At 35.3% G+C, this 13,183-nt stretch overlaps 1 protein-coding gene across 3 annotated transcripts in view; it reads right to left on the bottom strand.

Annotated features, from left to right (window-relative positions):
• BRD1 (bromodomain containing 1) overlaps positions 1 to 13,183 on the bottom strand; it is a 60,090-nt gene that overhangs the window by 7,524 nt on the left and 39,383 nt on the right. For 2 of the 3 annotated variants that reach the window (XM_026070009.1, XM_026070020.1), the window contains 2 exons: positions 3,080 to 3,215; positions 1,370 to 1,497 (listed from right to left, as the gene is read on the bottom strand). In XM_026070009.1, coding sequence (XP_025925794.1) covers positions 1,370 to 1,497; positions 3,080 to 3,215 — 264 coding nt within the window. Of the gene's footprint in view, positions 1 to 1,369; positions 1,498 to 3,079; positions 3,216 to 8,491; positions 8,702 to 13,183 lie in introns of those variants that run through there. The other variant, XM_026070028.1, reaches the window with a different exon arrangement.

The raw sequence follows: 13,183 nt of genomic DNA, 5'->3' as shown, positions 1-13,183 counted from the left end.
TCAATTATAATTTAATCAATCAGTTTTTCCAAGAAAATACAGACCATGCAGAGGAAAAAGCTATTTGAGACCAATACAGAGAAATGTTCCCCTATTACCTGCTCCCCAATCAATCCTCAAATTAGTCAAACCAGCACAGCTGTATGTACCGTGTTTGTTTCTAAAGCATGTATACTCATCAAGCAAAATTGTTTGAGACATTTTGCTATGAATGGACAACCCTGCGATTTATTTTTTGTGAAATCTGGGATTTTACTAATGAAAGTAAATCATGACAAAGTTCCAGTTACACACAGAATGGATGCAGGACATTTCACTTTCCTTCATTCCTACTTGTTTCCCCCTTTTGACCTGCTGAGGTATCAGAATGCAGAAGGTGGCTAAAAGAGCGCAAGTTAGAGGGAATATATAGTAATATAAAAATAATGCTGATAAATGTAATCAAGAGAGACCAAGAAGAGTTCTGGGTAGGGAGAAAGAGGGGGGGAAAAAAAAGAAAAGAAAAAAAAGAGGGGTGCAGGAATTCCAAGTAGAAATGTTAAATACAAGGCTGCTTAGGACAGAGGGGGGAAAAAAAGCAGATGGAAAGAAAAGGCTAAGACTTGTATAATAGGTTACAATACATGTAATAAAGATGTTAAGCTTGAGAGCAACCAAGCAGCAGATGAAAACAGATTAGCTGCAAAGAATAAAACAAAACTGATCATATGGGGAAGACATAACAGACTAAGGCAAACAGTCTGTTTGCATTAGAGAGACTTGAAGGAGTCCTGGACAAGGAACACCCAATATGAGGAGGAGAACAGTTTTAAGGTTAGAAACTGGAAACAGGCCTGCTAGACACAGCAAGGCTGATGCAGAGGGAACACTGTATTCCACAGATACAATTCCTATGGATGAGACTACCTATTTAAACCTGAAATACAATTAAAATACAGAAACTGATTGAAAATGTATCACCAAGCATAATATTTTCCCTAACATTTGGTGACCTATTATGTTGTTCTTTGAAATTTCCAATTTTCTTAAAAATTTTACAATTTTCTCCAATTTTGAATTCTGCCTGAATAAAAGGGGGCCACGTCTTACTCATCTTTCAACATGTTTATGAAAAAGAGTATATAAAGAATAAACCTTAGAACAAAAAGCTCAAAGAAAAAATGTCGACAGAACCACAAGTAGTACCTCATTCCAAATTTTGCTTGTAAGAGTAGCCTTATTTACATAAAAAACAACTTAGTTTTTGAAAAATCTGGTACTATTTTCTGTTTTAAAGGGTTGATAGCAGACAGTAGTACTGACAAACAGTAACAGTAGCAGACAAAATATAATTATATTGTATTCTTAAGAATACATTGTCTGTAGATACCTGCTGCAATTCTTGCTGCTTTGGCATAGTTTCCATTCTCAATGCACGATATCAATTCACTTCGGTCTTCCAACGTGTGTCTTCGTATAAGTGCTGGTTTACCTTTACCACACTTTGGTAGGCTGAAACTGTGAAAGTATTAATATTAAAGCCATTACTTGATAATTAACTTCATTTACTACAAATCAGGACTTTGAACAGGAATTTAAAATTTATCAGCACATTCTGCAATGAGAGCGGTAAGCTCTAATTTCATAAAACACACACAAATTAACCAACAATATAAAAGCTAAAAAACACTCGGTATTTTTGTGTACATAATTGTCTGGTTATTGGCAAAAGACAAACAGCATGCATCTGCAACTCAATTGCAGTGCAAATTACACACACACAACATGACAGAAGCTGCTTTGTCCTAAGTGTTTCCATTCAGCCAATATCCACTGTAACGTTTCCTCTGCTCCCACAGCCCCACTATGTATAAAATGCAACTACTTTCTCTTTCATTTTTCATTACAAATTCAAATCTTTCCATAGTAGATAAGAACGTCTCCACATAAAGTAGAAACGTTTTTCTCAAGAGCCTCTACTCCACACCTAAATTTTCCTTAAGAGATCAGAGAATTTGAAGAGGAATTATTCTAATATCCTCAATATATCACATTCACAAGAGATGGAATATTAAATTCTCTTTGTTTCTAAAAGCCAGTTTGACATGAATGCATTAACACCATCCCCTTAAGCAATTTAATACCAGTCATGAGCAGATGAACAAAGCTTCTTCAACAGATTTGTCCTACATTTCTGTATGCCTCATCCCACTCTAACAGGCTCCATTCTTCTATTACATTATTTTCAACCTTACCACCTTCCTCACTGCATGAACAACTATAAGTTGTGTACCGTCAACAGATCATATTTTGAAGCCAGCAGACCACAAAATAATTGCCATTTCATGGCCCCAAACAAGCCTATCAAACCCCACCACTTCTATATATTCCACTTCTTTCCAATTCTCACATCCCAGGGCTGGAGTTAGCTACCTCTTACCCAGAGGTTAGTATGTTTTGGAAGATGTGCACTGGTGACACAGAAATATGTATCAGTGATGACAGAGGTCACCACTCTGACAGACAAGTGCCCTTCCTTTCTGTTCTAAAGCATCAAATGGATGTGCAGTCCCACACAACCTCTTTTTGTCTAGTTCAAGGATCTTTAACAAAAGATTCCACAAAGAGAAGGTCAATAGTTGGTGCTATCATCACTGCAATAACTGGCCAGTAACTTAAATCATGGACTAATATTCTACAGTTCTGCAGCTATGGAAATTATCTTCCCTGGGCAGAAAACTGGGCTTTGGAATTCACTTTCCCTTAAGGACCACCCCCCTCCCCAATAAACACACTCATTTTTAGTTTTTAGGATTGGAGAAGTAATTAAAACAAAGTGATATACACACACAAGAATATATATGTATTGAGAGAGAAAGAGAATGAACGTGTAGAGTCAAGTGTAACTGTCTGCATCTGCAATAATCTGAATATAAAAAACGAATACTAGCAGTCCTCAAAGGTGTCTTAAATTTGACACAACTTTAAATGTCACTTTTTTTTTTTTTTAAATAGCTGTGATCCTCCAATATGGGTCACAAGTAGTATATAAAACTGATATATGCAACCTCAAATTTATATTTCAGATTTGTATTTTTACCTTGAGTTACATAAAAGACTGTTACTAGATGAAATACTAGATTCTGATGCACAACGGCGGCGAGGTTCAACTTTTCTTCCAGGAGTATCATCTAATGTTCTCTCTTTACTTCCATCTCCAAAACCATTTGACAGACCTGTAACATAACATAAAAATACACTGCATTAAACCAGAAATCACACTGTTTTCAATAACATTTATATATTTTCTTTAAAAAGCGTGTATATACATACATGTATATCACCACTGTTCTGTAACTTTTAAGTATTTTCATGTGACCAGAAGAAAAGAACACAAAAAATAACAAAACATTTCATTTTCAAAACACAATATTGTAATTAGGAGACTCTAGTAGTCCAGTTTTTAAAGTCAGGATGGAAATTTAGATAACTAACAAGGTGAAGATTATAGTATGGGAAAAGCCAAATGGATTATCAAATTAGTCTCTGTATGTAATGTTTCCACAGGTGGTATATTAAGACAGTCACAGTCAGTCTGGAGAAGCTGGGTAGAAAAACCAAGAAAAAAAGAAGTGTTACAAAACTTGCAGATTCATAATCTCAACAGAAGACTCATTTGTCTCCAGTGTTGCAACTGTAAGTCAAGCACTACTAAAAATCCTTTTCAAACACCCAAAGCAAAGGGAAGTAGGGATTATCTTATGACCCTATTTAATTCTTACTGAAAATCAATGGAAGTCTTTCCTTTGGTATCTTCAGATGTTACAGAATGTTTCAATAAGTTCATATTGAAATTATCATGTCTAGTTCTGGCATCAAAATCAGTAATATTTAATTATTTTTGACTGTCCTTTCCTTGGCACTAGAATCTGTATACATTAGAAAATGTTTTATTAACTGTAATGAAAAGGTGACAGAAAGCTTTTATATTACATGCTACTGATTTGGTATTTGTACATGCTGGGCTGCTACAAGTCTGTCTCTGGTTTGCTTACCCCCCAAAAAGTATAGTTCTTATTAAGCCATTTCCATATTTAATTAAAGTGGACAAATTAAGAGGTTTAATGTGTAGTTTTCTGGAGCCTTACCCAAAAGGGGGAAAAGGGGCAGAAAGAGAACTGGATACCCTCCCCTTCCTTCTTTTGTTTTTAATAAAGAATCCGACACAGTCTCAAGACTATCAACAGAAATGAACTGGCTTAAGACAATGCAACTAGCTAACAATCAGTTATTGTAGACTTTAGACTGTAAAGAGAAAAAAAAATTAACGTGAACTCATTTCTGAGAATATTTATTTCCTTATAATAAATTTAAGTTTTATTTAAAATGTGTGACCAACATACTTCTAAAATGGCAAAAAGAACTACCCGTTCCAGCCATCCTATAATCAGTCTTAAAGGTCATCACAATCTTTGTTCATTCAGAAATAGCTGAATAAACTTGTGTACCTTCACATGGCTCTACATAAAACACTGTACTAGAAGACACTTATGAACTGCTTTTAAAGTTCTAATTCTTTCAATCTGTCTGCCATATAGGCCCCTGCAAAGAGGGTTAAGAACTAATGAACTACTGTTTAGCAAGTTACTTTATATGATCCAGTTCTATTTCAAGATGTTCCTATACAGTGATTTAAAATTTTTTTTCTTCCTCCCTCAGAAGAGCTTCCATTTTGGATTAACAACACAACTTCAGATTTTTAAGAGAAACAGAAGAATTTATTCAATGCTCTAAAAGATTTAAAGAATTCTTTCATTGTCATTTATCTTTCACTGCAAAATATTTTAAAAGCTTCTAAGCGTTTTGTAACTCTCAGATTTGCCTAAATGATAACTACATATACACATACATAGCACTTCTCAGATTTTGGTTTCCTATACAAGAAAAAAGTAAAGGTGGCAATGTCTTGAGTGTTGAAGCATCCAACTACAGGCTATTGATTAATCTTATGCTCATTCTCAGCAAGTCAGTACAAACAGCTGGGGATTAAGTAGGAGTTCAGTCCTAGACTATGCGGAAAGACCTGTCAAATCAGTATGTTTTACGAGGAAACTAACTTGAAATCCCCTATGAACTATCACAGTATACTTTACAGAGTATCCAAGACAAAAAACTGAAATGCCATTCTGTAAAGATAAAAAGGGAACCTCTTAGGTTTCTGCAGATAACTATTTTTTATACTTGGATATCTGATCAGACCTATTTCCAAGTGAGGTCTAAAAACTGGTTTGTTTTCATCCTGCCACAAGCCAGAGACACATTACTCAAGTTATCACTCAGGTATCTAGTTATTAGGTCGTCTGTCACCAGAAACATGTTAGATTACAGATTAATCCCTTAATTCTAGGGGACTGAATAAATAGTTACCAGAACCAGAGCAGAGTTCAGGTTCCCAACAGACTGGGAAAAGTCAAAGGAGATGTGTGCTTAATCTAGGAAGGGTATGTCTAAAACATTCTACCATACATGTCACAAACATGACTTGGCCATGCAGTACGTATACCGGTTCTGGTTTAAATCGTTTCTTATTTGATGCTTCTTTGTGGGAGGGGAGGGATTGCTTTTCAGTTGCTTCAGTCAGTCTATGAACGTACTGCCGCTGAAGCAGACAGTTCAGCTCTCAACCCCTAGCAATGTATTCTTCTCATCTTCATTGTGTCAGTACCAATAAAAATATGGTACCAAAATAGTCTTCAGCCATGCAGTGCGCAAAGCAACCAAAGCCAGCCTAATCAGTAAGTTAATTCATCTCACCATGTGATGCTGAAAAAAAGGCAAGCGATGGAAACATGCAGCTACAGCAATGAAGACAGCTCTCTTCAGCGGTAGTCCAGCCTTGTATTGGTTTAAACGTAAACCATGTTAAACATTAAATGACTCATTTAATTCACTAACACAGGTTTTAAAGATTACAGTAAGCAAGGTTTTTAAGCAGTCACAGTGGTGTTAACAAACCCAGTACACACCACGGTCTTTGCTGTCTGATACAGGGTTTGAAATCCCAGAGCTTAATTCCTTTATGAGGACTCAGACGCAGGATTTTGTGAAGGATAATAAAGGTCTGTAGCAACAGTAATTGGAATTCAACTATAAAACAAGACTCGTAGTTTGTTAGTGTCAACTTGTGTTTCGAGTTTAGTAGTAAGACTGCATATGGAAGTGCTTGAGAAACTCGGTAAAGCTTTCAACAAATCAGCTATTTCTCATTACTCTTTTCTGAAAGGAGCTAATTAAACTCATTTCATTTTCAGAAACTTTTCTTCTGTAATCTGTAGAATGGTCACCAGTCGTGCAAAGCAATAATCTGTTTTCCTGACAAATACGAAATATTAAAGTGCAAAGGAATTCAGAGCTTCTTAGCTTCATCTCTCGCTTGTGGAAGCATGGAAAAAAAAAAACAAACAACATGCAGGCTATAAACTGGAAAAAATTTCCTGAATACCAAGCCTGGAAGGAGACTCAGCTTACACAGTCCACCTTTCAGAAATGAAAAGGAACAGGCACTCTTTTAAGAAAGGAAGACCTCAATACATATTTTAAACAAAACATATTTGCATCTAGTCACAGATGCGGCAGTTGTCCAAATGACCTTATAACTTAATAGAAAAATCTACACAATGAAGTTTTGAAGAGCTTTATGGTATCTCTGATGTGCAAAAAATAAACAAATGCACTACAATTAAATGCTGTAACTGGGAACTTGTTTTCTGGACCATTACAAATCTCCTTCTCCCATGCAGAAACAGCTAATCTCCTGCAGCTATTAGGAGTGGTGAGATTAAAGATGACCATTTGTTTTAAGGCCTTTGTATTTTATTGACTCAGCATAAGAAATTACTAAGAAGGTCCAATAGTAAAATCCATGGGAGAAATAGCTCATCCTGCTTTTTCATGTTACTAGCCTGGGTAGGTTTGCAACAAAGCCATGCATGCCCATATATGTTTTCAAAAAGCTCATGATTTTGGTACATCAAATGAGCGTCCTCCACAGTTAAGAGATATGTATTACACATATAAGCAGTTACACTTCAGCAGAGGCCATGGGGCAGAACTTCATTAGGTCAGGTCCTGCAATACTGACAGGCCTCCCAGCTCCAAGTGGACAAGACACCAAACTAAAAGCTTTATTACTGGATGATTCATTTTTCTTTTCCATCTGCTCTTAAGTTTCTTTAAAAAAAAAACAAAAAAAACACAAAAAAACCAAACTCCCACAGAAAGAAACAAACAAAAAAAACCCATCAGTCAAATCTTACTAGCAGAACTCCACATTTTTCTGAAAAAAAAGACTGCTACCAATTTTAAATGTAGCATTATTGTTGTTCCCAATCTTAAGTTCTAGACTTCAATTTACATAGAAATTTTATGATATGAACCACATGAACCAGTTTATGCCATATGAACCATGAAGTACTAATGTAAACATCTAAAAATAAAGAAACCCTAATAAACACAACTATACACTTAAGAAAAAAAAAGCCAAGGAAGATCAGCTTGCTAGCTGTTCGCAGGTTTCTTACTGCCCTGAAATTGTATTTATTAGTTTCCACTTTGTCTTAACAGTAGCAGTTTGTTCTTTATACTGCAGTTAAAATATTCACTAACTGCCTACGTCAAACAAGTCAGATCCTGATGTCCGTATCAAATTGATTGAAGCAGAAAAGGCAAACTGCAGAAAGACAGAGCAGAAGTTTGGAAAATGAAAGAGGGACAAAACCCAGGAAAGTCCAAAGAGTAGCATGTTCGATGAACATACAACATGCCACCCTAGAATACACAGTTGCACATTTAAGGCTGCAATCTCATTTGGTAGTTCTGCTGACACAAAAATAAGCAGAACTCACATAAAAATTTTTTAAAGCTATTCAAACTTTATTATGTACAGCTTGATGCAAAAACTAACATATCCAAATACAGGAAAGTGCTATATTAAAGCCACAGCTGAAGAGCTGAGAAATGATGAAAAATTTTAAATAATTTCAACCAGTAAACAAGTGGGAACATACAAAAAGACTGCATAGAGTGCACCAGTACTTACATAAAACTATTTAAATTCATTTTACCAAGCAATAGCTGATCAAGCCCTGACTTGTGCACTTACCAGTATGAGTTAAAACCTCTTAGCCAGGCTCATTAAAAAAGTAGATTTTAGAAAATGTGTATTTTAACAAAACTGTATAAATGCACAAAAATAAGTAGAGCATTTCTTGTACGCTTTACTTCTCCAAGGAAGGTTGGACTGGTTTGGGGGGGAAGGAAAGAGGATGGAGGTAGAACATCCATAACTAATCAGCTCTCACGGAGCACGTTCTGGGAATAAGAACACTGGGACTGTCAAAAATCTGCGACCAATTTGTGTCACATATACTATAACATGTACAACTTTATAACTTACGGAAATGGGGCAATATATTGAATGAAGAACATAGTTTCATATATGTCAAAGACTTCCTCCAACAGTGTTCATGTTTTTTTTGTTTTGTTTTGTTTTAAGGATGGCTGGTGTCTCCAACATGATCCAAAATAATTACTTCAAATGTAATTGTCTTTCTGCGTTCCAAAATGATCATTTAATTGAATTCCATTCCATGTTGAGGATAACAGAAAATAATTAGGATCCAAAGAGATAAATACCCAGCATGATATTAGTTAATATGAGAACCTGGAAGACAGTGAAAAAGCCATTAAGTCTCACTGAAAGGAAACAAAGCTTTTAAATAAATAAGCCATCCTTACCGCAGTGTCCAGAGACAGTGCGAATGATAAAAGTGTTCCATGTACTCTAATACTAACATTCAGCGTAAGTTTCTAAAGGGGCAAGACTAAATTAGAGACTTCACTTTGAGTCAGTGCTCCATTTTGAGAAAGAAAATTTTTGTAAGTCATTGAAAGAACAGAATACAACTTTCACCAAGAACATGGTTTTGAAATGCGTCTAAAATCCCTCCAGTAAGAACAAGAAGAGAGATGACCCTATTTTAAGAGAATTTATGTATATAGATATGCACAGACAGGGTAAAGGAATACTTTATGTTAGTAAATAATCACAAGTCTTAAATATGCAAACCTTGAAAATTTGCAAACTGTAGCAATAGGAAGGCATCCATAAAGTTTTCAAAAAGTGAACCTTAGAGTAACCCTAAGAATGTCTATTTCCAACAGTAAATTCTGAAGTGCATTAAGAATATTAGGAACAACCCTTCTGTCAGAATACACTGATGAATATCTGAGCATGCCAAAGTTTACAGATTCTCAAAACAGTCCTCACGGTATGCAGACAACACGGGAACCAGTTACTTTTAACATGAAGATGACAGACAAAGTCTGGGGTGAAGAGTATCCTTGGAAATGAAGTTTTCAAAAATTGCCCAAAACTTGATCATGGTCAAATGTTCAAAGGTAGCTAAGAAAGCTCAGTGTGAGCCCATGATGTGAGAGTGCTGACACCTATAAGCTAAATAGCAGCAGCTTTCAAGATCCTAAACAGGAAATTTTCACGTTTGGAAACATAGGTAACATGTAATGAATACACTTTGGTGGCTCACAGAAGAGTCAAAGTTTGATATGTTTCAAAAGAATGATTAAGAAATCATCATATATCTACTAGCATCCTTCTAAAATTGGGAATAAGAAGTCTGGCTCATCAGAAGAATCTGCTAGAATAGCCGAATGTGAACTGCACAACAGAAAGGAAAAGTCATCAGCATCTATAACTGCAGCTTTCACAAGATAAGGATTGTCTGGAGGTCTGTACACTACAATAATGGATCACTTCACTGCACAACTATTGTTTAAGACAGTTTAAAATATACACCTGGGAGGCAACACTGGTGGAAGAATTTGAAAACATTCCAGACAAATATGAAAGAAAAAATATATATACAGACCATACAAGCAAAAAAGTTTCATAAAAATGTTTTTAAACTCTTTTCTAGAAAGCAAAACTGTTCTAATGGTACAGAAATGACTGATGGGTATACACTACATGCCATCAAAAGTGCACGCATAAAACTTGAGCAATTTAAAAATAACTTTACAATGTGAATTCAGTCAGCTCTAGCTTGTATGATTTATGGCAAGTCAACGCAGACATAGGTGACTGTAAAATACAAGATGAAGTGCCTGAATCACATACAGATCAATAATATGTCATTCAGGATCAAGAAACATAATGACCACAGAAAACCATTAATATTTAGGATTGTTTACTTCTAATGTATCTTGGCATAGACTACTTATGAGGATTTAAAATTGGAATTGACTTTTTTTTCCCCCCCCTCAGTTATGCAGTAATACAAACAGTAAAGGCATCTTAGGAAAAATACTTATGTATTTTCCATTTAAGTACTTCTATCCTCTCATTTACTGAATACTGATCTAAATGAAAATTTGAAAGAGCTGTTAAGAACTTGAATGAATAAAGCTTATTTTTATTCCCAACCTAAATCATGAGAAAGCATGAGAATTATCTGTCAATATCTTATCAAAACCCTAGAGCCTAGCTGTCTTTCACAGCTGCCCAACAAGACCCGCTCAGGCAGACTATTCAATTTCTTACAACTTTTTGTTAAATTACCATCTTAAAGATTTCATGCAGAGCTTTTACCAACACATTATTTTCTTTGAATATAAACATTCCCCATAATTTGGGGAATATCATTGCTGGGCATGGTACCCAAAGGAAAAAAAACTGATACACAAGCGAACTTCAAAGTTCTTATGTAAGCACATCCAGAAATCCTGTTCTATTAGAAAGGTAACAAGCCATTTATTTACCTTTTACAGCTGTTTAGAAGAAACAGTTCTGAATTTCTGCCTCATTCTCAAAGAGTGAGCAGAAACTGGAGTTGCCATCTGAGAAAATGATGAAGGCTGAAGTGTTTGCCAGAGATCTACCACTCTTCATATGCCAAGCAGGACAACATAGTAAACTGCAAGTCCCTGAATTAGTCAGTTATTACACAGCTGCATTTTTTGACCTATTTTTTTTCAGGTCTTTTGCTCACCTTGAGAGGAATTTCATAAAAGGAGGTGAAACTTCAAGTGATTCAGTATAAATGATCCAGTGCCTCCTAAAGATGTGGAACAGCCTTCTATGGGAATTTGCACTGTACTTAAACAAGCTGATGATATGCGTTCTTTAAGAGAATGTAACACTGCACTAAAAATTTTTTATTGCCTAGTAAAAATTAACAATGCTGGTAACTTAAAAACAGTGCTTGCTATTCTAAGATTGTCCTGACTTCAACAACAGCACCCGAAAAGATGATACAAGATGTTTCAAAGCTCATGCAGTCAGCCTGCCAGTGCTTGAAGCGTCTTCAAGTGAAGATAGTCAAGGGCTATTAAAAACCAACTCAACTTTGCTATTTTTAGGCAGCACTGAACATGAAGAGTTAAAATAAGGCTGAACCACATATTTATATAATTCATATTTTTTAGATTTAATCAGATCAATCTACAGTATGTTGTCTCCTCTCAGGCTTAAAATACTTTTATCTGCAATAAAAATGTTTTTTTTAAATAGAATATTTATCCATTCTTATCAATAGGTTAGTTCCCTTGTCAACGTCTGCTTTGATCTCCATCTTTTCCAATTAAATGTTGTTAGGAAGTCATTTCACAGTGACAATCATATTGTTACAGATTTGGAGGGAGATAAAAAGGGAGAAGAAAGGAAGTGAAAGACAAAAGGAAGAAGGAGAGAGAGGAAAATGAAAGGGGGAGAGGGGAGTTACTATGTTAGGACAGCATGGTCTCACAAATTTAAACCAGGAAATGACAGAGGAACTGTTTTGGTTACCAACAAATTAAATTAACTTTTCTTCAAGTATCACTTTTTTCAAGAATAGTTAAAATATTTAGTACTTTGTATCAGATATCAATTCCTCCACATACACTGAAGAAACTATGTCTGGGTACTACAACAGGAAACAAGTGCAAGAGCTACCAATTAAAAACATCTCACAACAGTATATCCACAAGACTGAGGTAAGGGATTCTCAGCCAGATATGCCACTTGAAGCTAATTTTATTTGTGAACAGGTTACAAAAACTAATCAGCAAAATCAACAGACAGGTAAAGAACAAGATTTTTTGAATAAAGAATTTTTCTTCGAGTTCCCTTATCAGGTTAACAGAGATAACGGGAAGCAAGCAAATTCTCACTTTGGGGGGAAGTATACTGTTCACCACCACTTCCAATGATATTCTCACTAAAACTCTGTTCCCGCAATTACAGAATTGTGGGTAATTCTACACTACTGGACACAAGATAAGATATATATCTTTCTACTGAGTAAGGCATACGTGAACCTACCATCCCAATTTTGTGTCCAGCATACCGATTACATCATAAAGACAAAATGTTGCTGCTCCAGCAGCTCTACTTTAATTTCAAAGGTTTACTAGTTTTCCCTGTCAACAGCCAGAGCTCACCAAGCCTTCATTCATCACACATATTGAAAGCACATAATACTATGTGCCTCATGCAACAAAGCAGTGATTTTTACCAACCTGTGGGATCTTTGTGAAATAAACTGTTAAACAGCAGTTACCATAAAAAACAAAAATTGTAACACTGCTCAACTACTTAATATTGCCACTTCCATTAAGTTCTGAAACACAAGATGGTTATGTTTCCTGTCTCATTAAGTTAGATGACAGCTATGTGAGCCTAACACTGAAAAAAACACCCCGATCAGTTCATAAAACATTTAAAATTATTTTGAAAGCAATTCTTTAAGGTATAAGGTATCCTTTCTAACAAATTGCTGCTTTTACTTTTTTTCTTAAATATTAATATAATTTATTGCAACAGCTCCCATTGTGTTCTAGCTACAAAAAGCAAGCAGAATCTATTTCACTCCAAGGAATAAACTGAACAGTACATTTCCATGTAAAAAGACATTGAGTTAATAAGCCAAGAACACATGACTGAACAGTAACTGTCCTCTGTATTTTAAACAATGTCCCCAGATTTACAGGATTAATTTAACTGTCTTTTCCTAACTTATCAGCTGGAGATATTACTGTTATTTAGAGGATGTCATAAAGTGTCGCTCCATCAACACTATAATTATAGAGAACATCACAGATTCAGGAAAAAAAAAGTTCCAGTTTAAAAAAAAACTAACAATTTTTT

The sequence above is a fragment of the Apteryx rowi genome, unplaced genomic scaffold (genome assembly GCF_003343035.1).
Source record: "Apteryx rowi isolate R43461 unplaced genomic scaffold, aptRow1 scaffold_1069, whole genome shotgun sequence".
Lineage (NCBI taxonomy): Eukaryota > Metazoa > Chordata > Aves > Apterygiformes > Apterygidae > Apteryx > Apteryx rowi.
This window is presented reverse-complemented; position numbering and strand designations above follow the sequence as displayed.